At 50.1% G+C, this 25,602-nt stretch overlaps 1 protein-coding gene and 1 pseudogene across 4 annotated transcripts in view; both read right to left on the bottom strand.

Moving 5' to 3' along the window:
- Window positions 1-11,026: 11,026 nt before the first annotated feature.
- LOC126036503 (translation initiation factor IF-2-like) lies at window positions 11,027-12,481 on the bottom strand (annotated as a pseudogene).
- A 3,584-nt stretch (window positions 12,482-16,065) lies between these two features.
- The window catches only part of SLC49A3 (solute carrier family 49 member 3), a 32,468-nt gene continuing 22,931 nt past the window's right edge, over window positions 16,066-25,602 (bottom strand). For 2 of the 4 annotated variants that reach the window (XM_049796343.1, XM_049796344.1), the window contains one exon: window positions 23,615-25,378. In XM_049796343.1, the coding sequence (XP_049652300.1) occupies window positions 25,257-25,378 (122 nt within the window). In that variant the 3' untranslated portion in view covers window positions 23,615-25,256. Of the gene's footprint in view, window positions 17,549-23,614; window positions 25,379-25,602 lie in introns of those variants that run through there. The other 2 variants (XM_049796341.1, XM_049796342.1) reach the window with 2 other exon arrangements.

Raw genomic sequence — 25,602 nt, 5'->3', positions numbered from 1 at the left:
TTACCGAGAGGGTAGTCAAACACTGGAACAGGCTTCCTAGAGAGGTGGTCAATGCCCCATGCCTGTCAGTGTTTAGAGGCATTTGGACAATGCCCTTAATAACATGCTTTAACTTTTGGTCAGAATATTCTACTTCTATTCTATTCTATTCTATACTATTCATTGCTATTGCTCCATGTGATACCCCAGGGCTTGCAGTTCATCCAGCCTGAGAAAGCCACCACCTCCTTCCCCACATACACACTGTTTTGAATAAGACTGTGTAGAAAAAAAAAAAGAAAGAAGAAACCACAGCTTTTCACTATGTGTTGATGCTCAGAGCCAGAACTGCAAGGATGTACTGACAACTGTGCATGTACAGAGGCTGTTCCCTGCTCTCTAGAGCAGGCTGAGCCGGTAGCGAGGAGACAGTAAGTATAATCTCTTCTGGCAGGCAGAGCCTTCTGCTGCCCGGGGCTGTGCTCTCCAACACTTGTTTGACATTCAGTGCTGAGCAGGGTGCAGGGACAGTGACTTAGGACCAGTTCTGTAAAGAGATTACGCTTGGCATTTGGCACTGAAGAACTGTAGATATCGGTGTACTGTATATGCTTTGGGTACAGCTTTGTACTGCAATAAACACTCAGTGGCACTGGCACAAGCTTAGAAACTGGCTGTGCTGAGACTCTCCACAGCTACACCTCAGGAGCAGCTGCCAGTGCCAACCCTGTGCAGAGTCTTCCCAACCTAAGCAGTGACAAGAGAGATGTGTTTCCAGGGAATCACATGCTTCCTCACTACTAAACTTCCCTAGAAAAGGAAGAGCTTGGCACAAGGACATGGGTAATGTGTATTTCTAAAAACAAATGCAATGTATTAATCAACAGTTTTATCCAGCTTTATCTAGTAGGTCAATTACAATATCACCAGTTTGGTAAACCACCCAGAAAGTTGCCATAAAAACACGAACAAAAAGTTGAAGGCAATACCCATTGACTTTAAGATAACTGTTGATCCTATCAAGTTCCACCATAAAGCAAATCCAAAAAGTTGCATCAGTAAAACTGTGAGGCATTAATCATTTCCTGCTGGCTCAGCCCCAGGTTTTTTACCCATTGTAGGTTTGGGTTCTACTTCCTTTGTGTATATTTGATGTAAACACAGTGAAGACTGTTTTATGGTCAGAAACTTCAGAAATTTGCTTCCCTTTATCCACTGAGTCTAGTTCAGAGACATCCTGTCATTTCCCTTGCCCTTGGGCTTTTACTCTGCAAGACACCATAATATGGCCCACTTCTCAGTTCTAAGCAGTTTTAACAGTCTTGATAATCTGTAAGTTGCAAGGTGGAAGACAAGTAAATAGGCCAAACGAAGGGCTGATGGAGCAGCTGAAAGGCTGTTGGTTCTCCATACAAACATTTCCAAAAGTCATAACTAGGAAATTGTACCTTGACTGATTCCTACTGTTTAATTGCCTCCTTTGAAGCTGAGTGACTTGCTTTGACAGCCCCTGCTTAGTTTTAGTCACTACTTCTACGTATATCCAGCAGTGGCCAAACTCAAAATGCTGATGAACTGCAGGAGTCAGGACAAAGAAGGACATCCACTCTGCCTGCAAGCAAGTGCACCAGATAAGCAGCCTTGCTTGCTCATAAGACCATTTAAAACCAAGTTACAACATGTAGCAGGCTCTCCAGTTCATAGAATCATAGAACGGTTATGGTCAGAAGGGACCTTTAAACATCACCTAGTTCCAACCCTTCTGCCATGGGCAAGGACACCTTTCACTAGATTGGATTGCTCAAAGCCCTATCCAACCTGACCCCGAAAACTTCCAGTGATGGGGCATCCACAACTTCTCTGGGCAACCTGTTCCAGTGTCTCCCCACCCTCATTGTAAAAAATTTCTTCCTTATATCAAATCTAAACGTACCCTCTTTTAGTTTAAAACTATTGCCCCTTACAATTCTGGACTGACAGTTCTCTGAAATGTTTCCATCTTTCTTCTTAGGTGGGTTTGGCACTGACATACTACAGCCTGAACACTACAGAATTTTGTGTGGTTTAACTCCCCATTCTCCTTCCCCAATGTAACACCCTATGAATAGGCTGAGTACAGTCCTGTAAGAGGCTGTTGTGGTTTAACCCCAGCCAGCAACTAAGCACCACGCAGCCGCTCACTCACTCCCCCCCCATCCAGTGGGATGGGGGAGGAAATCGGGAAAAAAGAAGTAAAACTCCTGGGTTGAGATAAGAACGGTTTAATAGAACAGAAAAGAAGAAACTAATAATGATAATGATAACATTAATAAAATGACAACAGTAGTAATAAAAGGATTGGAATGTACAAATGATGCACAGGCAATTGCTCACCACCCATCGACCGACACCCAGCTAGTCCCCCAGTGGCGATTCCCTGCCCCCACTTCCCAGTTCCTATACTAGATGGGACGTCCCATGGGTATGGAATACACCGTTGGCCAGTTTGGGTCAGGTGCCCTGGCTGTGTCCTGTGCCAAATTCTTGTGCCCTGGCTGGGCATGAGAAGCTGGAAAATCCTTGACTATAGTCTAAACAATACTGAGCAACAACTGAAAACATCAGTGTTATCAACATTCTTCGCATACTGAACTCAAAACATAGCACTGTACCAGCTACTAGGAAGACAGTTCACTCTATCCCAGCTGAAACCAGGACAGAGGCATAGCCACATCCATGGACCTCTGCGCAGGACAGCTGAACAGCAAGGTTCGGGGAGAGGAGACATTTTTCACTAGATTGGATTGCTCAAAGCTCTATCCAACCTGACCCTGAAAACTTCCAATGATGGGGTATCCACAGCTGCTCTGGGCAACCTGTTCCAGTGTCTCTTCATGCACAGCATAAAAAATTTCTTCTGTATATCTAATCTAAATCTACCCTTTTTTAGTTTAAAACCATTGCCCCTTGTCCTGTCACTACAGGTCCTGCTAACAAGTCTCTCTGCATTTTTCTTACAAGCCCACTTTTATATATTGAAAGGCCACAATAAGGTCTTCCCGGAGCCTTTTCTCCTCCATGCTGATCAACCTCAACTCTCTCAGCCTTTCCTCATAGGAGAGGTATTCCATCCCTCTGATCATTTTTGTGGCCCTCCTCTGGACCTGCTCTAACAGGTCCGTGTCTTTCTTTTACTGGGGAACACAGAGCTAGACACAGTACTCCAGGTCGGGTCTCATGAGAGCAGAGAAGATGGGGAGAATCACCTCTCTTGATCTGCTGGCTATGCTTCTTTTTAGGCAGCTCAGGTTACAACCAGTTTTCTGGGCTACAAGCACACACTGCTGGCTCATACCTAATTTTTCATCTACCAATATCCCAAAGTCCTTTGCTGCAGGGCTGCTCTCAATCCATTCATTCCCCAGTCTGTATTGACAGTGGGGATTGCCTCTAGGTGCAGGACCTTGCTCTTGGCCTTGTTGAACTTCATGATGTTCACATTGGCCCACTCCTCAGGCCTGTCATGGTGCTTCCAGATGGTATCCCTTCCCTCAAACCTATCAACTGCACCACTCAGCTTGGTGTCATCCACAAACTCGCTAAGGCTGCACTCAATCCCACTGTCTAAGCTGTTAATAAAGGTACTGAACAGTCCCAGTCCCAGCGCAGAACCCTGAGGGACCCCACTTGTTACTGGTCTCCATTTGGACATTGAGCCATTGACTGCAACTCTTTGGATGTAGCCATCCAGCCAATTCCTTACTGATATACCAGTCCATCCATCAAACCCATATCTCTCCAATTTAGAGGCAAGGATGTTGTGGGGGACCATATCAAAGGTCTTTCAGAAGCCCAGGTAGATGACATCTGTAGCTCTTCCCTTGTCCACTGATGCAGGCACTGCACTGTAGAAGGCCACTAGATCAGTCAGGCACAATTTGCCCATGGCGAAGTCATGTTGGCTGTTATGCAATAGTACCACAGCAAGAGTAACCATGCATTCTGGACAAAGCCTTCATGCTGCTGCTTGCAGCAATGCCTCAGAAGGGGAAGATAACACCATGTTTGGGGGGTCACATCCAGAGAGAGATAAAGACCAAATTCATTACCATAGGACTGCAGATTAGCAAGATGGTTTTTTTGAACCTCTACATGAAAAAAAGCAACAACTCCCAAATTACATATTCAGACCTGGTTTGGTTTAACCCCAGCCAGCTACTAAGCACCACACAGCCACTCGCTCACTCCCACCCATCCAGTGGGATGGGGGAAAGACTCAGGGAAAAAAAGTAAAACATGTGGGTTGAGATAAAGACAGGACAGAAAAGAAGAAAATAATGGAGATGATGATGATGATAACAATAATAATAATAATAATAATAATAATAATAATAATTGGAAAATACAAAACAAGTGAGGCACAATGCAATTGCTCACCACTTGCCAACAAATGTCCAGTTAGTTCCTGAGCAGCGATCTGCGTCCCCCAGACAACTCCCCACAGTTTATAATACTGGGCATGACATCACATGGTGTGGAATATCCCTTTGGCCAATTTAGGTCAGCTGTCCTGGCTGTGTCCCCTCCCAACTTCTTGTGTCCCTCCAGCCTTCTTGCTGGCTGGGCATGAGAAGCTGAAAATCCTTGAGTTAGTCTAAACACTACTTAGCAACAACTGAAAACATCAGTGTGTTATCAACATTATTCTTGTATTAAATCCAAAATGTAACACTATACCAGCTACTAGAAAGAAAATTAACTCTATCCCAGCTGAAACCAGGACAAGACCAATGGGTGACTGCATTTTTACCCTCATCAATATCTGGAAGGAAGGGATTTCTTTGCAATGTGACATGCTGAGCAATCCCAACATTGCTAATGGAGGTGGAAGAAAAAGGATTTTTGCTAATCCAGGAGAGACACCCTGCTCCTTTCATCCAGCCAAGACTCCCAAAATGTATTTAACTTCTAGTGCAGCTCTGGGCAAGGCCAAATCTCTTTCCTCCCTACCTCATCATCAACCTTTAAGTTGCTGAACGCTGTGGATGGTGTAAACCTGCAGCACATTCCCTCCCATGGACACTGGGGGATGTTTCCTGTTGGTGGCATGCATCCATGGCTTATTTAAACACTTAAATTATTTTGCCAGAGCAACGAGTTGACAAAAAGCTATGCTTTCAGCTACTTGCAGCTAATTGATTTCACCCATTTTGGTCTAGGCTTCCTCACATGTTCATTTTTCAATAACTCCTTATCCCTGGACAGAAGGCCAAGAGTTTAATGAACAGCCTAGGGCGATGCATCTTTCGGGGACAACCATTGTGAAATGTGAAGGCTTATTTGTGCATGAAGATGTCAGACCTGGTCCTTGAGTGTTTACAGCTTGGGGATGTTAGAAACAGGCCGATACCTGGCCACAAACCCAAATCTTCAAGGGCTTCCTTTACCAAGAGTAGCACTATGTAATGACAGGGTAAGATGTCCTCTAAGACAAGCCAAAGTGGATGCAAACACAGTTACAGGCCAGGGCACATGTTCTCCCTGGGGTAACCACAGCCTGTAACCACAGCTGCTAACACTACACCATGAAACAATGCTAATTGAACTGCCATCCCTCCCCAGAGCTGCTTGCTAATTCTGATTCCTCCACTGTCACAGGGGATCAGTGTTCAACTCACATGGCTTAAAACCTGCCACAATCAAAGCAGTTTACTGGTTTCTCGATTACATGCAATGAGCTGTCAATCAGCTTGTACTTCTAGTCTCCTAAGAGGTCTTGGGCTGCAACCGAGGAGGGCAGTTGGGCAGGCCATACCTTAATTTGGGTCTCAGAGCTCTCCCAGAGGGGATCAGCACTCAAGGCAGAGCAGAAAGTAAAAGGCAGCTGCAGATGCTCCCTGTGGCAGGAAGAGAACAGCCTCATCACCATCTTGACTGAGGACTAGGTAACCCCAAGCCACAGTGAGACAGAAAAACACAGCCCTGGAGTATTATTTCCCTTCCAGGCCACAACATGTGACAACTTCACTCTATGCACCAGGCACATCTGTCTATGCTCCTGGAGATGAGACTCATGAGATATTGCCTGCTTGGGGGGATGGGAAGGGTCCTCTGTGTGTTAGAGGAGCTGCAAATACCAGGCTCCTGGGCTTGGGGTGGGCATGCAGGTGATGAGCCCTGGGGACTGCCAGGACAGGTGGGCAGCAGAGACAGGCAGCTCAGTAAGGGCAGGGAGGGTGCAAAGGGCTGCTGGGGACAGACAGAGCCAGTCCTGAGCCTCTGCCCACATAGGGGGCATTTATTCCTGTTCCCTGTCCCACAGCAACCAGGCCTTTCTCTGCAGGCAGGTCTGGGGCATCCAGGTGCTGCAGAGCCCCAGTGAGATCCCTGGGATCAGGAGGGCTGGGAGTTGGATGGTGGCCCTGGAGCAAATCCCCAGCACCAGGATGCTGAGCTGCAGGTGCCCCCTCAGCTGACATAGGAGGCAGCTCAGCAAAGCCCCAACAGCACCATGCCCTGCCTTGCCTTGCCTTGCCTTTGGCTCTATAAGGGCAGGGCTCCTCTGGCTTTGGGGAGACACACAGGGACCTCCTGGCCCTTGAGAGCCTGAGACTCTGCAGGAGCCTTCGCTTCAGACCTGTTGGGAGGGCTCACCGGGAGGCAGCAACTCTCACAGCAGCTCTGAGAGCACTGGCCAGCCTCGGGCCCAGGCTAGAGCATGGGCAGCATTTTGTAGCTGGAGCCAGAGTCCTGATGCATGCCTGGCAGCAGTACAGACTTCTTGTGCACCACAGCCAGGCATCTGGTGCTTGCAAGCATGAGGGTTTTTATCTGAAATTAAATCACTTTCCCTCCTGTTTGCCACACCCCCCATCCCCAAATAGATATTTGCTACACTGTGGCCATGCAGCAACCATCCTTCCTACCCCCTGCACTCTGCTGTTGCAAGATGTTCCTCTTGTTGTGGTCAATGGTCTCTACACTGCACCTGGAAGACTTTGTGGTCCTTCATACTTCCCTGTCTGCACATAGCCTTAGCTGCATGAAGGGTCCCCCTTGCTTTTAATAGCTTTCCTTATCTTGTGAACCGGAGCCATTGCTAAACCTCTGTTCCCATGCTTTGAGCCTTTCATCCCACATGCCTCTGCACCATGCCTCCAGCACGGGGTTGTCTACTCTTCACAACAGGGCTGGAAACCACTTTTCCTCTCCCAGAGCCAGGAAGCCCCATTTTGAAACTGACTCATGGGAGGCGGGCTGAAGGGGTGGTTGGTCCCTCAAGCATGGGAAATCCATCTACACCTTGGCTGCCTGCAGGCAAGAGATGTGGTGCTACATTTTCCCACTTAAACCTGCAGATGCAGTCAGCTGGGATCCTGGGGCTTTGCAGTCCAGCTTTCTGTGCTCCTCAGCCCTTAACCACATTCCAAAACTAGGCTACAAGTGAATCCTTGGGAATGCCTGGATTGCTTTGTACCACAGCCATTTAACCATGCCAGGTGGCAGAAATGAGCATGTCTTACTACCAAATATACACCCTGGAGCCTAGAAAATCATACTGAAAAATAATCCTTTCTGACTCTGCCCTGGGAGGCAGTGGTGGACAGGTACTTATGGATGCTTTGTCACATGCTTGGGGAAAGGGAAGCTGGGGGCCAGTCCTGGTGCCACGGAGTCCAGCTGTGAGCAGGGATGGCCAGCTTCAGCACAGGGATCCTGGCAGGCGGGGACTGAGGATAAACCATGAACAAGTTTTCTTCTTTGAAAATCATGAGAAGGCACTGGCGCTATGAGGCAGAGCATGTAATTTACTGCACTCCTGAGATGGAGCCTGGCTCTTTGTCAGGCTCATTGTTCACACAAGCTTGGTCATCAGTGCAGGGGCCTGGAGGTGTGGTTCCCTGCTCACAGGCTGCTGACAAGGAAGGAAACAGCAAGAGTGAGCTCATCATGCAAGTCTGTGTTGCTCCTCCTCTCTCCTGTTCATCTGAACTGTGCTGCCACTGCAAAAGTCTTTCCAAGAGATTATAAGACCAGGCTCTTCTGGCTGATATCCTACAGGAAGGATGCACACCTGCACCTCAGCTCTGTCTAGGTTAATTTTATCCACCTCCCCCTCCTATAGAAGCAGATGAAATTAATATAGAAATCAAGAGTTTCCACCAAAGACCTCCAAGGCAAACATTTTATTTCACTGCCATTTCCTTCTGTGAAAAACTGGGATTGACCACTGCAGTCTGGGGCTTGCAGGTGCGGGCTATGCTCTGACTTCATGAAGTTATGTGACTTGTTCCTCCTCTTGGGGTCACCTCTCCTGCTGGTCACAGCACTGCACCTCAGCAAACTTGGCACTGGGCATCCCTCCTCTAGAGACGGGTATGCCTGCAGGTGGGCCAGCTCTACTTCTTCCACCACCTCTCCCAAAGGTTGCTGTGGAGTTTCACCAGTCAGCCCTTCCAGCACTGGCTTGACTTCCAAGCCGAACCTCAGCACCTGAGACTGGGTGTCAACACAGATAAAAGGCAGTCACGCTTAATAGCCAAGCAAGTAGAAAGGATGATGAAGAAAGCACTTGTACTGAAGGCAGCGCTGCAAACTGCAGCTGCCGGCTTTTGTCAGCTACTGGAGGCTCCAGGGAAGAGCAGAGGCACAAGACCATCTGCTTTGGTTCCCTGGAAAAGACAAGCAATTGTCTTGAATCTTCAGGAAAGCCTTTGATTTTCATAAAGCTGTTTTTCCCCAAGAATGGTTTGGGTCTGTTATGAGTGGTTTTGGGAAGTCTGGCAAAGGTGTCAAATGCTGATGTGGATGTGCTCTGCACTGCTCAGTAACCAGTGCATCAGTAATGTCACCAGGGTTTCCCCATGCATGTCAAGCTGCACAGTCTACTCATTGGGTTTAGCTCCTCGCCAAGGAAAGCGGATGGCAGGTCTGTGCTGAGATCTCTTTGACACAGCAGAGCATGCACACACAGGCTGAGCAGCCTTGCTGGCAAGGCTGGGGATGCTGGAGGGGGACAGGAAGGCACTGCAAGATGCAAATGATCTGGTTGAGGTGATCCCAGTGCTGCTAGGTGCTGGGGCATGGGAGGCTGGAGAAGTTGCGATGGTGACCCCCAGTGCTGGTGCAAAGGGAGGCAGATGGTGGTAGGAGGGTCTGCATGAACTGGGGATTTCATGGCTTCCCGTTACTGCAGGCAGCAGAGGCCCTAGTGGGTGGCCAAGGTGGTGGTGGAGCCGCTGCTGGAGCTCTGAATGTTCCAATGGCATATGGAGCAGAGCTGCATGACAAAAGCAAGGAGTAACAAGTTCCAGCAGTGTCAGGCAGGTGTGCAGTGGCCGCTTGTCCCCAGGGGCTGAGGATCTGATGTTTCAGCCCCTGTCCTGTCCTTTTCCCACACAGGAGGAAGAGAAGCAAGGGGTGCAAGGCACCACACCAGAGCTTGAGGTCCCCTCCTCAGCCCATGTACAACAACCAGGGCAGTGACTGGACCTCACCCCTGTCTCTGGCTCCTCTTCCCAGAGCCACGGCCTGGCCCAGTGGTACCAGAGCAGGTGCCAGGAGCTCTGGAGGCTGGAGGTGCTGCTGCCACAGCTACAGCTGGAGGTAAGGACCTCCCTTGTGCCCAGGGGTCCTTCTCCCTGACCCCCAGTGCCTGCAGAGCTGGCTGGCAGAGGCGGACCCAAGTGTGAGGGCAATGCCCAAAGGGATGCACGAGGGGAAATGCAAGGACATCATCCCAGGCAGAGGTCTCACAGGACTGCCACTCCCCTCTTCCCCTTTCCCCCATGCCCTGCTTGGTGCTTAAGTTGCCTTCCTCTCCAGCAGGAGTACTTGCAGTCAGCAAAGGAGGAGAGAGCCACTAGGTGGAAAGAGCTGGGCGAGGAACAGGGGTGAAGCAGATGCATCCGGGCAGTGCCATGGATGGGGTGTCAGTGCTGGGGCTGTGCACCCCAGCAACCTCAGCCAGCAGTGTGGCTGGGGAAGGCATCAGTCCCAGGGTCCATCACTTCCCTGTGCCTTGTGAGTCCACCACCAGGCATCCCTGAGCCCTGGAGCAGGAGGGTAGGTAATGAGTGGGCACAGTACCAACGTTGGAGAGGGTCATATATCCCCAGGTCCCAGCCTAGCCACCCTACACTCTGTGCCCATTGCTTTGCAGGAGAAATAGTGCTCACTCCAGCTGGAGGAGCAGCTGGGGGGGCAGGAGGAGCAGAGAAAGGCCATGCCAAGGGGCCAAGGGCATGGGGAGGTGCACACTGTCATGGAGGCTTTGGAGGAAGGCTGCAGTGGCCATGTGGGCCTGGACCCTTCTCTCTCCCAGGTGCTCCCTAAGCCCAGTGAGTGGGGACTGGAGACCCACTGCCCAACACAGGTGGCCAGGATGGCTGTGCAGCATGGGCCTGGAGAGTGCTGTGCAGGGGGAAGCCCCCCTCGTGATTGAGGTGCTCATCCAACCAAGCCCTGTGGACTGCAGCAACAGCAGGTGAGCAGGAGGCCAACGTGCTGGGGTCTGTGCTGCTGGGGATGGTGGAAGTGCAGCCGGTCAGGGGGCACTGCCAGCCCCTACCCCAGATGGCAAGGGTTCACTGGGGACAGGGGTTTGTGCAGTGCCCAGCCAAGATGGGGGCTGTTCAGTGCAGAGGCAGGGGCCCTGTACTGGAGTCAGCCCTGGCTGTCCCGGCCACATGGCAGGGCTCAAAAAGCATCCCTGCTCTCTGCAGGCCTGCGGGACAGGGACACACCATCCAACATGCTGCATCACTTTCTGCTGCAGCTGTGCTGGCCTCAAGCTCCATCCCTCCCTCCCAGACTGGCCTGCCAAGGGCAGCTGGAGAGACAGCTTCCCCCAGTGCCTGTGTGGGGTTGTGAAGAGGGAAGGGGATCCTTTCCCTGGTTTGGAGGGGAAATGGGTGGTGAACCCCAGGACACAGCCCTGTAACATGCGCTCCAGAAGGACCCCCAGATTGAGGACTTTCTCTTACCTGTCCATTTCTCGCATTCTTTCCCCATCCCAGTATCCATCCCCCTCTGTCCCTCTTTCCTGCTCCCCCTCCCTTTTCTCCTCTGCTGCTCTGTTCTGGTCTCATCCCAATTTTTCTCTATCCCTCTGCCAGGCCCTCATACTTTGTTTCTTTACCCTTTTGCTCGGCTCCTCATCCCGGTTTTTCCCTCCCCACCAGTCTTTCTCTATCCCCATCTCACTTTCGCTCTCCCCACTGCCTCCTCCACTCCTTGTCCCTATTTCATTCCCTCTATCCCACTTTTTGTCTCACGATCCCTCCTCCTCTCCTGGTCCCTCCCTCCCACCACAGGTCCCAGCGTCCTCACTCCGCCTGTATTTCCCACTCCTCTGTCCCTCCCCCGATCACCCTCTCCCTCGCTCCGCTGCTCTCGCCCTCTCACTCTGGTCTGCTCCCCGGCGGGCAGTCCTGCCCTGGGCCAGGGTTTCTCCCTCCCTCCCTCTCAACCTCCGTGCCTTCGCCTTCGCCTTCCCCTTCCCCCAGGCTGGGGCCACCGCCAGCCCCGCTGCTCTCGCCGCCACAACACTCATGCGCACGGCTACACCAACCTCAGCATGCCCGCGCAGTTAGGCGCATGCGCACTACCCCTCGTGCCGTCAGTCCGCGGGACTGCGGGAAGAGCCGTGCGCACGGCCACAAGTTGCCCTCAGCACCGCGCGACTGCAAGTGCATGCGCACTGCCCTCGTTAGCCTCATCCGCAATACTGCGGGCAGGCGCATGCGCACTGCAGCCCCCTTTCCGCAGCGCTGCGGCCGCAGCCCACCGCATGCGCACTGTCCCGCCTAGCCTCACCACGGCAGGCACAGCTAGGCTATCCGCGGCGCGGTGTTCTGCACTCACGGCACCCGGGGTAGCAATCTGTGCACTCGCCGCCCTCCCCCGGGGCTATACCGCAGCACAGCCGCCACCTCCTCCCGCGGGCCCGCTGCGACGGGGCGTGTCTCCTGCTCCCTGCGCCTTGGTAACAAAAGAAGTGACCGGCCGCGGCCGCCGTCCCCGCTAGTTGCTGACAGGCAGCACAGCATTTCTGAGGATCGGTTTCACCGAGGAGTGAGTGCGGCCCTCAGCTGCTCCGCGGTGCCTGCGCACCACTACTGCCACTGTGCGGCCACAAGCCTCCCGGAGAAGAACAGGGCGGCAGTGCAAGCAGCTCCGCGGCGCAGCGGGCGGCGCAAGTGCGCATGCCTGAGGGCGGTTCCCGCTCAGCCTCGGGAGCCTGTGAGCTGTTGCTCATGTGCACCCCTACCGCTGGCGCAGGCGCGGTGGCGGTACCAGGTCGGCGCGCGGGAGCGGGTTGAGGCGCCGGCGGCTGGGCGCTGAGGACGAGTCGCTGATGAGGTGGGCGCTGGCCTCCGGGGTGTCTTCTGCCTGCGGGGACCGTTGCTGCCGGGAGCCGGGGGAGCGGCAGAGGCATCCTCGAACGTGAGCCAGGCCTTTGCTGCACTTACTCGCAGTTTAAAAAGACTCTCACACCTGCCTCAGGGTACTCAGCGGTCCCTGAACGCACCCAAACCGGCCCCAGGGCATCAAGTACTCAGCTTCAGAGTCCCGAGTCCCTGCCTTACTAACCCCAAAGACCCTGAAGTTGCCTCAGGGCCCTAAAACACCCCTAACTCTGCTTCAGCCACTACCCCCCTTCCAAACCTTCCTCAACAGCTCTTGCTCCCCCCACACACAATGCCCCACACCCTGTCTAAATGCCCCAAACACAAACACCCTAAGTCCTGCTCCAGGGTGCACCCATTTACCTCCACATACTACCTGAGTATCCCCAGTACTTTCCAATCCTGTCACAGTACACTCCCCAGGCCTGTTTCAAGGCCCCCAAATACCTCCAAATGCTCCTCAGAGAATGTCATGTATTTATCATGAATACCTGTGAACCCTATCCAAGTACCCCCAGAGTCCCCCAAACTTTCCTGACAGTCCCCAAAAATCCCAAACCCTGTTTCTGAGCCCCTGAAACTCCTCCTCCAAAGACCCACTGACCCTAATTTCCCACAAAGACTCCACAAACCTTTTTTATAGGCCACACAACATCCACAGGTCCTTCCCAGGAGCTGCCAAACAACTCAAAACTTGTCCTAGGGTCCCCAAACCCTGCCTCCAAGACCCCAAAGACTTCTCCCAAACACCCCAAAACCTTGCTCTTGGGCCAGCAAAACAAATCAAATCCAAGTGCCCCCAAAGACCCACCTAAAATGGCTCAAGTGGCCCCAAACACCCTAAACCCTGCTTCCAAGCTTCTCAGATCTCTCCCAGGCCATGCCAAAGGATCCAAACACTGTCCCAAAGCTCCCACCAAATCCCAAATACCCCCAAACGTGCCATAGTTCTTGCTGGCTCTAAGAGACTCTGTACCCTGCCCAATTTTCCTCAAAGAACGCAAAATTTGCCCCAGGCAAATTCAGAACACTCAGAAACCTGCCCAAAACCCTACCACAGGACCCCAAATGCTGCCACAAAATCTCCTAGCAATGCTGAAAGCCCCACACCCTCCCTGAAGTGACCCTGAAGACTCCAAACCTGCCTCATGCTCCAAAATCCCCAAAGTGTGCCCCAGGAACCCAAAAATGCTTTCAGTTGACCCCCACCCCAAACCTATGACCAGGGCTACTGAAGATCCTCAAGCCATGACCAATTGTCCCCAAAGATCTCCAAACCTGCACTAGGGACCCCAAACACCCCAAAGCCTAATTCAGGTCTTTCAGAGATATTTTCCAGCCCCCAAATCTTGTTCCATGGTCCCCCAAAGCCTGCCAAAATGCCCCAAGGACCCTAAAACCTGGCCCAGTGCTGGGAAAAAAACCTAAACCAAACCAAAACCAAAACAGTTTCACAGGCTCCTAAGATCTCTTCTAAACAGCCCTGAACCCTGTCCCAGCATTCCCAGTCCCCCCCAAACTGTGCAATTTCTCCCAAAGACCCCTGCATCCTGCTTTAGGTCACTTTAAGACTTCCCCGGAACCCTACCAAACTGTGCTTCAAGTACGCTATTTGCTCCACACAGTGCCCATATATTCCCAGCATCGCACAGTCCTGTCCAAGGGCTCCAAACCACCACCAAACCCTGCTTCAGGACCCTAAAATACCTGAAACCCTATCTCAGAGCTGTCGTTGGACCATGGACAACCCTAAACCCCGACTGCATGCCCCCACAATCCCCCAAAACCTATTCCTAGGCCACAATACAAATGCTGCTTCTAAGCTTCCCTACCCCAAAGACTCCCAGACTCTGCCACAGAGCCACAAAGCCCCCACAAACATGGCCCAAGTGCCCCCAAATACCTCCACAGCCTGCCCCAGGGCTCCCAAAGGTGCCCATGCTCTCTGCCCAAGTACACACAATCTCTTCCAATCTGGTATCAGGGTCCTGAAACACCCTGATAACTTATTTCAGGACCCTCAAAGTCATCAGTCCCTGGACTCTGCCCAACTGTCACCAATGAGCTCCAAACCCTTCCCCAGGGCTCCCCAAACACCCCTAAATCTAGCCCAAGAAGCCCCTACTACCAAACCCTGCCCCAGGACCCCCAAACGCTGGGAAAGCCTTCCCAAGAGACACAAAACACCCCCAAACCCGAGAACTCCCAATCCTGCTTCACAGCTCCTAGACACTTCCCCCAAACCTGTCCAAACCATATTCCAGGCCCTGCAAAGATCCCAAATGATGCTGAAGTGTCTCCAGAGATGTCCAACCCTGCTTATTGGTCACCAAGACCTGTCCCAGGGTCCCCATATCACCCAAAATTCTTCTTCAGGGCCCTCAAACACCTTCCCCTGAACCTACCCATAGCCTGTCCAGCTGCAGTGTCCTGCCCTCCTGGGATGCTCACACCAACCCTGGCATCCCATACCTATGGCTCCCTGCAGGTGTGCCCCAGGAAGGGCTACCAGGGATGAACTCTACCACAGAAGCACCTTGCTGCCTTGCAGGGGTTATGACCATATGCTCTCTGGGCCAGGTTTGGTCTGACGCTAGGCTCTTAGCCTGAGGGGTCTCCAGGGGGTCCTCCAGCACCAAGAAACTCTGGTCATATGGCTTTTGGGACTCCCCTTTGTGGAGGACAGCATGCAATGAGCTGGGGGTTTGGAAGGGAGGGAAAAGTTCTCTCTGGGAGGGCAAGGGCAATGCAGGTGCCTAGAGACAGGAGGGCAATACCCCAGAGACTGCCCCCAGCTTCTCTGGCTGCCCTGGACCTCTTGCCTGTGCCTCCTCCTGAAGTGACCTCTGCCATTGCCGCAGCATAGTCTGAGGTGAGCCCTGGTGTGAGACAGAGCAAAGGCTGCTTTAGGGCCTGACCAGCACGAGCACTCCAGAGCCCCCTGGCTGTAACACTGGCTCTTTGGGCAGGACATGGCTTCTCAAATTGTCCCGAGGGGGACACCCAGCATCATCAGTCTTCTTGCCAGGCTTTGCAACCTGAAAGGGCAATGCATTTGAGAGTTGGGTATTCCTGCCAAACCCCCAGAGCTGGCTGCCTTTTTATTTTGGATTAGCTAATTCTGAGTAATTCAAGTCTGGCTTTTGCCAAAAGATGAGATCTCAGTCTTCTCTTAGTAGTGTGCAAGAGATGGGAATTGCTGAAAGCAGCCTGGCAAAGCTTTGCATGTACATGGGGGCAGGTTGCAACCAGTGATTAGAAGCTGCAGTTTCTTGCAGGGCCAGGGAGACTGCACGCCAAGAGCTTAGTTCAATGCCCTACACTAGTGCAGTGTTCCTGTGGAGGCAGCAGAGGGGCAGTAGGGTAGATGTCCAGTCTACACCAGTCATTTAAGAGCACTGCAAAGAGCAGCAGAGTCTGAAGAAGTAGATCTGTGCCACATGTAACTCTGCTTAAGCTTGAAGTCTGTCCATCCTATTGATGATTTCAGCATTTTAATGTGGTCTTTCTGCTAAAAGAGCATGTGCAACACCTGCCTTCCCTGGACTTCAGGGGGGATTGTCTGAGAGGATTGCTTTCAACACTGAGTGTGCTGCTTTTCCACAAAAACGGGGTCACAATGGCCATAAAGTTTTACAATTACCTGGCAGATTCTATGGAACTTTTCCATAAATTTTATATATGATCACACCTCCCTGCAGGGGAGACCACTTGGGCAGAGCCCACTTGGCTACAGTGGGGATGTTTGTTCCTGCAGCCAGTTGTGCTGATTGCAGAGCAGCTGTACCAAAATTTCTCCTCCTCTTTTCCTCCTCCTCTGCTCCCCTCACCTCCCCACAGTAGTGTGAGATGGATGATAGCTTTAGCCATGCTTTTTTGTTTTAGGTTTGGAGGTTTCAAAAATTTCTTTAAAAATGAAGGCATTCACCAGTGGGCACAGCTTCACAGATATTGCAGTTCTTGTAGCTGTACTCACTTCCAGCCACTGGAGGTGGCCGTCGTCCTGCTTTCTGGCTGGGGACAGCAATGGTCTTGACAATAAAAGCCTTTGGGATGCTCTGTCTGGCCAACAGAAGTACAGCTGCCACAGGGTCTTGAAATTACTGCGGAGTGATGGAGTGATAGGCTTAGGCAAGGATGCTTATGCTATAGCTGTTTAATTTTTGGATGTGTAACTTGCTAAATTTTCTTTAAGTCTTCTTCCTCCAAGCAAGATGTCCTGGCACCCATTTTGGGGGAGGCAGGGGAAGGAGCTCCCCACCTGTGTAGCATGCCCCATCCTTGCCACATCTGGAGGACTGATGGGATTGCGCAGGGGGTGCACAGTCTGTGTTCTTGGTGGAAATGGAAGGCACCAAGTTGGAACAGGTCTAGGAAGTGCTGACTGCCCTCACTATGGGCAAGCAAGGGCCATGGGGATGAAGAGTGCTGGGCAGTGCAGGGAGTGGGAGGAGAAGCACTGGACATGCAAGGTCTACCCATCCAAATGGAGGGTCTGCTGCTTTGGCCACAAGAGCTGCCTGCACTGTGACAGCATGACGGAGCCCAAGAAAGCCTGGGGACTGATAGCAGAGGAATAGCTTTTGATTGCCTCCCTTGCTGCTTTGCAGGCTTGCTGGTGGGACTGATCATGGAGCTAAAGTCCCCAAAGACCTTCAGAAGACTGGCCTCTAAGCTCCTGCACACTTGCGAGGACACCACCTCAGGTAAGAAGGTCTGTTTGGGGAGCAGAGCCCCTTTGCCCCCTGCCCCAGCTGGAGACTCTGCCCTGCTGCAGGTGAATAGGCCACACCTCCCTGGGTGAAACTGGGAGGTCAAGACCTGCCTCCCTCATGGAGTCCAGCTGACTTAAGAAGCCCCAGTCTGAGTGCCTTTGGGTTGTCAGTGCTGACACCAAGGACCGACCATTGGCAACCCTTCCTCTGACCCCTCCATGTCTCCCCCTTGCATATCACGTGCTCCCAGAAACAGCAGCCCTTGAGCAGGATCTTCCCTTTTCTCCTCACAATGCTTGGCAAGAGGAAGGCAGGCTAAGGTGAGGCTGCAGCGGCACCTCTCATGGCTTCTTTTCCTCTGTGTTTCCTCAGTGCCAGAAGAAACCCAGTGAATGCTGTCAGGTTTCCCAAACTTTTCTGAGAACATGTCCTGCAGTGACCTCCCAAGGGAAGAGACGTGGAGACCTGGGAAGGAAAGCTTGGAGTGAATCAATCAACCCAAACCAGGACTGATGCCTGAGTACAGGCTTGAATACATTTGTCTATCAGCTGGGGAATTTAAGATCTATTCCTTATCAATGCAGTTCTTGCTAATGATTCATACTTACATGATATTCATCATCCTCTATTCATTTGCCACCCTGTGGGTCTGTAGCTCTGTGCTCAGTAAGCTGCAAGTATCATGGAGCTGATGCCATGTAGCATGGCTGGCTACAGTCGTGAGTGGCTTCTAGTCACAAAGGGAAAGGTGATGAGGCTCAAAATCTCTTTGAGGAGAGAGGTCAGGACTTAAATGAGCTTGTCTTTTCTCTTCTGATTTTCCTTTATAATGCCTGGTGTTTTTATGTTATTGCCTCTCTCCCAAAATGGGGCAGAGGTCTCCTCTGTTTCTCACACTGTTTATCTTTTTTGGTTTTGCTACTGTGTATTCAGAATGTTTCTTATTTGCAGTTCCTTGTTCTTATCTTCTGGCAACATTTAGCTACTTGAAAACCTTCCTTCTGCACCTGCACCCATCTTTGCCAAAGAGACCAAGGCGGCTTTTAGCTAAAAGAGCAGCTTTTGAGAAGGGAGAGGTTGTTTGTTTGGTTTGTTGTTTTTTTTTTGGGGGGGGGGGGGGGGTGAGCACAAACTAGAGCAGGTCACTCTTTAAGAGTTAAGGCAGAATGGACAGGATGAAGCAGAGCCAAGTTTCTACAGAGTTTCTTCCTCCAGACATCCTGTGTTATTCCCTCTTTCTCCAGGGGGATGCACTTGATTAAATCACTCTCTTCTACTAAAGAACCATGATGTAGCAAACTAAATAATGCCAGTACTATCCATCATATATTAATAAAGCCTGCAGTTCCTGAAGTAGGATGACAGAGTGTGTACGTAAGGGAAATGTATCCAGGCAGAAAGTACTATAATAGATGTTTCAGCTAGTTAATGTTTTTCCTACCACCCTTCTGGGATCCTGTCCACAAAACCTGCCAAGAAATCTAGTTTTGTTCCCATTTTGTAGCACATGTAGTTCCAGGATGTATTTTCTTCCATCCAATACCACCATCTGACTTGAGCCAAAATGGTTGAGGGAGCTGTCTGCAAATCAGGCAGACGTGAACACATTGCAGCTACAAGTAGGACCACCTGTTTTAAACCTGTGATAAAAATTCTCTGGGGAGTTTCAAAGCACTGGCTGCTTTTGGTGTTTATTTTATTTAAGATTGCAGAGTATCAGGCAGAACTTGGACATGCTAGCTGCTGCTTTACATACCTCTGAAGAGCTCCAGCCTCACAGAGCTCCAGAAAGTTAAATTGGTTTGCTTTCACTGTTAGGCCATGAAATCCTTGTGACAAACTTGATCCAAAGAGAGGTGCAGGTGAAGGTGAGGAGTAGACAACAGGTCTTGAGGCTCTCGGGTTTGGAAGAAAATAAATCTCTATTTCAGAAAGGCATGAGGCACAGAATTTTTTCTGTAGCCCCAAAGTATAATTGCTTTTGACTTTAAAGCTGTATCTGTCCTGCTTACTGAGTCTCTTTGCTCAGGGCTAAAGGTGTTTGTTGGAGCGGCGGAGGAATGCACATAAGTCGACCCAATATGAGTGATAGAAGTGATTCAACTTTATTTGCACGGATAGCTCATATTTATACAGTTTGCGATAATTATGCCTACTAGTCCTAATATGATTGGTACATTGCTAATGTTTATTCATTACTAAAACACACCCACTTGTGATTTGCAGCTATGCGTGTTCTGTAACTTTCTCATGGGAACTTCTTCAAAAGTTACTTATGAAGTTATGCCAAGGTCACACCGTCCCTGTCTTTCTCCTGATAACAGCGAGACCAGCTGTTGTTTTTCTCCCAATATCAGTAAAGCCAGCTATTTTTGGCCAAGGCCTAGTCTTGCTGCTCAAACTGACATTCTTTCACACAGAACTCTGCTCGCACAACTTTTCCATAGACCCATGTCCTTTTTCATCAAGCCAATTCCCAACAGGTGTTTGAACACAGTGGTCCTAAAAAGGGGCAATAACAGCTGACAGGATGGCTGCTCCAGCCATTGTCATAATTTATTTTTTTCATGATGTGCTGCTTCCACTGCCAGCTCCAATCACTTCAGTATTTTTATATCTATACAGTTTATACATGTGTTTGGGGTTTTTTTTCTACGTTATTTTTTTTCTTTTGAGGAAGCAAAAAGTATCTTCTGTCTTAAAGTTTCCCTGGATTTGTTTTTAACATTTTGATGACAAATCGGCTTTTACTTACTGTCCTGGGTTCAGCTGTGATAGAGTTAATTTTTACAGGAACCTGGGAGGTGGGGGCATAGCCGGGGCAGCTGACCTGAACTAGCCCAGGAGCTATTCCATACCATGGGACATCATGCTCAGTATATAAATGGGGAGCGGGCCGGGGGGTGGTCTCTGTTTTTGGTGGGGGAAGTGGCAGAGCGTCGGGTCCCGGGTGGTGAGCAGTTGCACTGTGCATCACTCTTTTTGTATACTTTTTCATTATTGCCGTTGTTGTTGTTGTATTTTCTTTGTGTTTGTCCCAGTAAACTGCCTTTATCTCAACCCTCGAGGTTCTAGTTTCTTTTTCTGTACAGGAGCGACTGATACTGGCACAGGTTGGTTCTCTGGTTTAGCTGAAGTATCTGTCACCGGGGTAGGGGTAGTCACGGTACCTGTTGTCAGGGTAGGGGCAGCCACGGTGCTTGTTGTCGGGGTAGGGGCAGCCACGGTGTCTGTTGTCGGGGTAGGGGTAGCCACGGTGCCTGTTGCCCTGTTTTCCATCTTTTCTCCCTGAGGGTGCTGCCTAGTATCAAGCAGTGTTTGGTAGATACTGGCCAGGGCCCAGCACAGTGAGGCGAGTTGTACGTCTTTGGAATAGCCACAGCATTTTTCTTTCAAATATTCTGTCACTTCATGAGCATTCTGTAATTGTTCGGGAGTGAACTTCCAAGTTACTGGCGGTGAGAAGTTCTCTAGATACTTGCCCATATCCTCCCACATGCTGTGCCACCCATGAATATCCAGCTTTGGGGAAGATCTCTGAGTGGTACTCTTAAAGAGCCTTTTTGTAGCCCTAAACAAGACCTGAAACATATTCAGGAGGCATAGCACTAACAGCACACTGGCTTGCACATCCCAAGGATATTCAAAATTCTCAAAAGCTGTTGTAATTAGTCAGAAGGAGAAGAGGGAGGTGAACGGACGGGGGGAGGTATCCCCCCCCTAATTTTCCCATGGATTGGGTGTAATTACCAATAAAATCCGACAGAAGGCGCCCAAAGTATGGAAATGTTATCACTGCCTCATACAGATACCAGCTTAACCTCATGACCAGTGATGTAATCATTTCATAAGTCGACATTGCCCAGTACAGCAAAATGATAATCCCAATCACTCTCCCAGAGATGAAATACGCAACTACAGGCAATACATAGAGCATATAAGAGCTTACAAAACGCCACCATGTAAACAAATGAAACAACACTGTGATTAACATCTATTTATCTAAGAAATGCGTTTGGCAAATTTGTTTCAACACGCTCTGGCCAGATCTGTCGTTATCTCAACCCTTCGTGCCCCACGTTGGGCGCCAAAAAAGGACTGTCGTGGTTTCAGCCCGACCGGTAACAAAGGACCACGCAGCCGCTCGCTCACTCCTCCGCCCCCCTCCGGTGGGATGGGGAGGAGACGGAGGAGAGAAAAGAAAAAGGAACTGGAACCTCGAGGGTTGAGATAAAGGCAGTTTACTGGGACAACCACAAAGAGATTACAACAACAACAACGGCAATAATGAAAAAGTATACAAAAAGAGTGATGCACAGTGCAACTGCTCACCACCCGGGACCCGACGCTCCGCCACTTCCCCCACCGAAAAGAGAGACCACCCCCCGGCCCACTCCCCAGTTATATACTGAGCATGATGTCCCATGGTATGGAACAGCTCCTTGGCTGGTTCAGGTCAGCTGCCCCGGCTATGCCCCCACCTCCCAGGTTCCTGTAAAAATTAACTCTATCCCAGCTGAACCCAGGACACACTTAAAAAGACAGCACGAATGTTAGTTTTGTTTGGTTTGGGGCAGGGGGAGGGTTGTTATAGTGTAGACAACCTTCACCCCAATTCCAACCAGGGTGACCCAATCCTGTATAGGCAGGCATTCCTGTGCTGGTGTGCAAACACCTGTGGAGTCAATCCGGACTTTGTTGATATGTCCACTGCCCCCTGTGAGAGGTGCAGCATGGGAGTACCAGACACTGACCCAGTACTCATCCCATGGCAGCACAAAGGATCTCACCTGAACCTCTCTAAAGGTCTTTAATGAGGCAGCTGTACTCACAGGAGCATCCTTGGGGCTGCTTTTCTCCAGTACAGCCCCTGCCCCTTTTGCCTTCCTGGCACTGACAGCCAACTCTGGCCAGCACAGGACAGGGAAGGCATGAACTGCTTGGTTATCAGACTACAGCATACCTCACCCCAGGCACATGTGAACCTGACCTTCCTCTGCCAGCCCCATGCAGTCCCCAGGGAAGGCTGCAGAAAAAGAGCAGAGAGAGTTGGCTGTTCTGAGGGGCTGCAGGAAGCCTGCAGGGTTATCTCACTGAACAGAGCTGCTCTAGAGACAGGTGGTGGTAGGGTCCTACAGAAAACCTCTGGACTGAGTTGCTCCAGGGACCTCAAGACTGGCTGCTGTGCAAGAGAAACAACCTTTCTTGCAATGGAAGTGTTGTCTTGACCCCAGCTGTGTGCAGAATGGCAAGAATGCATATCCCTGCCTGTGTCAGAGGGCTTCTCTAGGATCCACAACTGTGATGGGAGTTGTTGGCTGACCTTTATGGCCCTATCCTGTGGCTTTACAAAAGCAGAAGGCCTCTAGTGAGACCAGACCACAGCCAGGACCGTTCACCTTTGCAGGAGGCTTTCTGCAGTACCAGTTTTCCAGTGACCCCTTCAGACCTATTGTACAGGCCTCTGCTGGGGTTCCTGGGGTCGCAGAAGGCTTGGTAAGGCAGCCAGACCACTCTTTGGGTGGGTAGAGGACATGGGTCCACCCCCCCAGCATACCAGACCCATGCCTTATATTTCAGCTTCACGCTTTCCGCAGGCTTCCCAGGGAAAGGCACATCTAAATGGGAGCTGTGAGAGACAGACAAGTTATGCAGCCTTGAGAAGAAGAGTGTACAGTAGTAAGTTGACTTCAGCTATGGTGGTAATTACAGACTAGCACAGAAATTTGACCCTCTGTTGTTCTAAAGACAAAATGTGAAGTTAGCTGAAGCAGCAGAAACAGCCGATGGTGCAAGGTGCTATTTGTGCGAGCTACCGGGCCTCACTGTTAGCAATGCCATAATTCCTCTATGGCATGCTGCCAGGGTATGACAAACTATATAGTGGAGGAGCTACCTGCTCCACTACACATTAGGAATTCAGAATGAACCTCACACACCTATAAGTCTGATGCATGAGTAGAGAAAAAAATCTCCCCATTCAAATCTCTTTTATAAGCGTGGATAAAGATAAGTGTGTCTTAGCTGGTGCAAGGCAGACTTTCTGACTAGGGCAATGGCAGGTTTTGGAGACATTTGCTAGCAGTATTTCCTCACCCCTCTAACATATCCTTTAAAATAGAGCTAACTGTAGTTTAACCTACAGCTAATTTCACACTGTGATTTTAGGGATCTGAGATACCACTTCACATCATCACTTTGACCACCACTTAATGCACTTTTGGCAAATACAGAGACCTTTGGTTTGTGCTACATAGCAGATCTAATGCACCCTTGCATCTATAAAATACTTTTTGAAGTGTAAAATAGTGAGAAAATAATTATATTTCATAAATCACCCTTTATTAAAAAACATAAGAATTTGTAAATTTATAAAATTATAAAGTACCAAGTGCTTCTTGCTTCCCAGTACAGTTGGACTCAGGAGTAGCATGTAAATTTGGTGTTAATCTGTTTGGTGTATTAGGTCCAGGGCTGCAGAACTGACCAGCTAGTTTTGCAAAAGACAGCTAATCCCATTCCTCTGACAGGTCCAAACTGATCTTGTTTCACCTCAAGTTCAGACTTCCTTCCTGCTCCTTTTGACAGTGCTTACTAGTGAGAGCAAGACTGGAGCTGTAGGAACTAGCAGGCTCCCAAGAAGGATGCAGCTAGGTGTTTTACAAAGGGAGAGATTTCCAGTTGCTAATGGGGAAGATGATTCAGGCACTGAGAGAGCTCCTCCGAACAGTGTGCCTCAGGGGAAGTGCATCCTTTGCTTTGGGATCATCCTCTAGCTGGACTGGACAAAGCCAGTCACAGGTCCAATGTGCATCAAGTTCCCTTAATCAAGAAGTACTCAGATCCTCCTGCAAGATGCATGGTATGAAGCATCACCAAGTCCACTGAAATGTTATAGGTTAAAAAGTTCTCAGGTTGTACATCTAGACCTGAACAACAAAGCAGGACACTGGACTGCTGTGGAAGTACTGTAAAATGAAAAATCCAGTTGTACCCATTGCAATTGTTAGGATAACAACTTCAGATGGGATCTTTTGTGTCACTACCCCTCTCTTCTAACACTGAAGTACAGCTGTCAGCTGCAGAGAGAACCAGAGGGTGCTTGTTGATGTTGTTTCTTACTTGGTCTTCCCTGAAAAGCCCCTATCATGTGCAGAAACTTTTGGCACATCCCTTTTGACGCTTCTCTAAGTGGTCACCTTTGCCAGTTCTCCTGCCAGCTCCTACCACACCAGGCATCGTCATGTCATTCCCCCAAAAGTGAGCTGCCCTCTTAGTATTCCCCTACAGGAGAGCATGTCTTGGCCTGGAGAGGGTACACTACCCTCATCTTACACCAGCACATTTATCTTCTTGTGGAAAACTTAACTAACCCACTGGAATTGCAGGAGAGGTGGAGAAACAACAGAAGCCCCAGTAAAACAAGCTTATCCTGCATGTCTCAGCATCTGGCAGAGGACCAGAATGGTGAAGAATGTTGCCATATTTAACTTCTGCTGCTTACTGATACTTTCTTTTACAGGCAGCACTTGCTTTTCTTTTCTTGTTTGTAAGAGAGAAGAAAGTGGCTCATTGTAACAGACTTGCATTATAGATCACATACCTACACTTCCCTGCTGCAATGGAATGATACTGTAGCTCCTACGACCGTTTAGCTAAGATGCACAATTAGCTCCAGCCTTAGAGTGGAAGAATTGTTACGCTGTACAAGAACCACAGTCCTTAAACAGAGGTTTTCCACTGGGTTTGTGACAGGCACAGCTTCCACCCCTCTGAAAGCTTCACCCCTGATGCAAGTACATGAAAATGAAAAAAATAGCTGAAATATGATATTCCTTTCCTCTGAAACAGTTCTTTAACTTGAATCAAGTCAGCTAAAAATCCCTGTTACCTGCTTAGTTGTCCAGTCCCACTTTGACCTTTCTGGCAGCCTTTCTTACAGCCTGGACTCACAAATAAATACAAGATTGAGGGAAGCACAGTAAAGGTGCCCCAGTGACACCTCTGCTCTAGCCCTTGCTTGTTGTGCAACAGGACCTGAATATCCCAGTGTGCCAGCTGAGTATTTGCAGTCATGGTCCCTGCCCACAGGTCTGAGTCCTTCCCTTACTGGGCCCTTGGCATCCCCTTTTTGGCCTGGTTAGGCTTCAGGAACATTTGCTGTTGCTGTATCTTATGCCTTGACCAAATCACCACTCTTTGTCTCAGCATGGAGCCGCTTGTAGTCAGTGTGGAAGAAGATGACGTAGAAACAAGCCATAGCACTACAGAGACCAGCCAGCACCAGTACTGGAGCTGCAAAGAAGATATACTCTTAGACAGCAAATTCACAACTCCCTATGGGTGCAGAAGTCCAGAGCAAGCCTGGTCCTCAGCAAATGCACAGCCTCCCAACGACTACCCCTGAGGACAGTGTGCAGCTCACAGTGGGGCAACACCTGTTCGGTAACAGCCAAACCTTGTCTCATGTAACACTGGCATAGGAAGAGGATTTGAGTGAAACATTAAAGGTTTCCAGG

This window comes from Accipiter gentilis, chromosome Z, assembly GCF_929443795.1.
Source record: "Accipiter gentilis chromosome Z, bAccGen1.1, whole genome shotgun sequence".
Classification (NCBI taxonomy): domain Eukaryota; kingdom Metazoa; phylum Chordata; class Aves; order Accipitriformes; family Accipitridae; genus Astur; species Astur gentilis.
The sequence above is the reverse complement of the archived record's forward strand: the minus strand, read 5'-3'. Positions and strand labels throughout refer to the sequence as shown.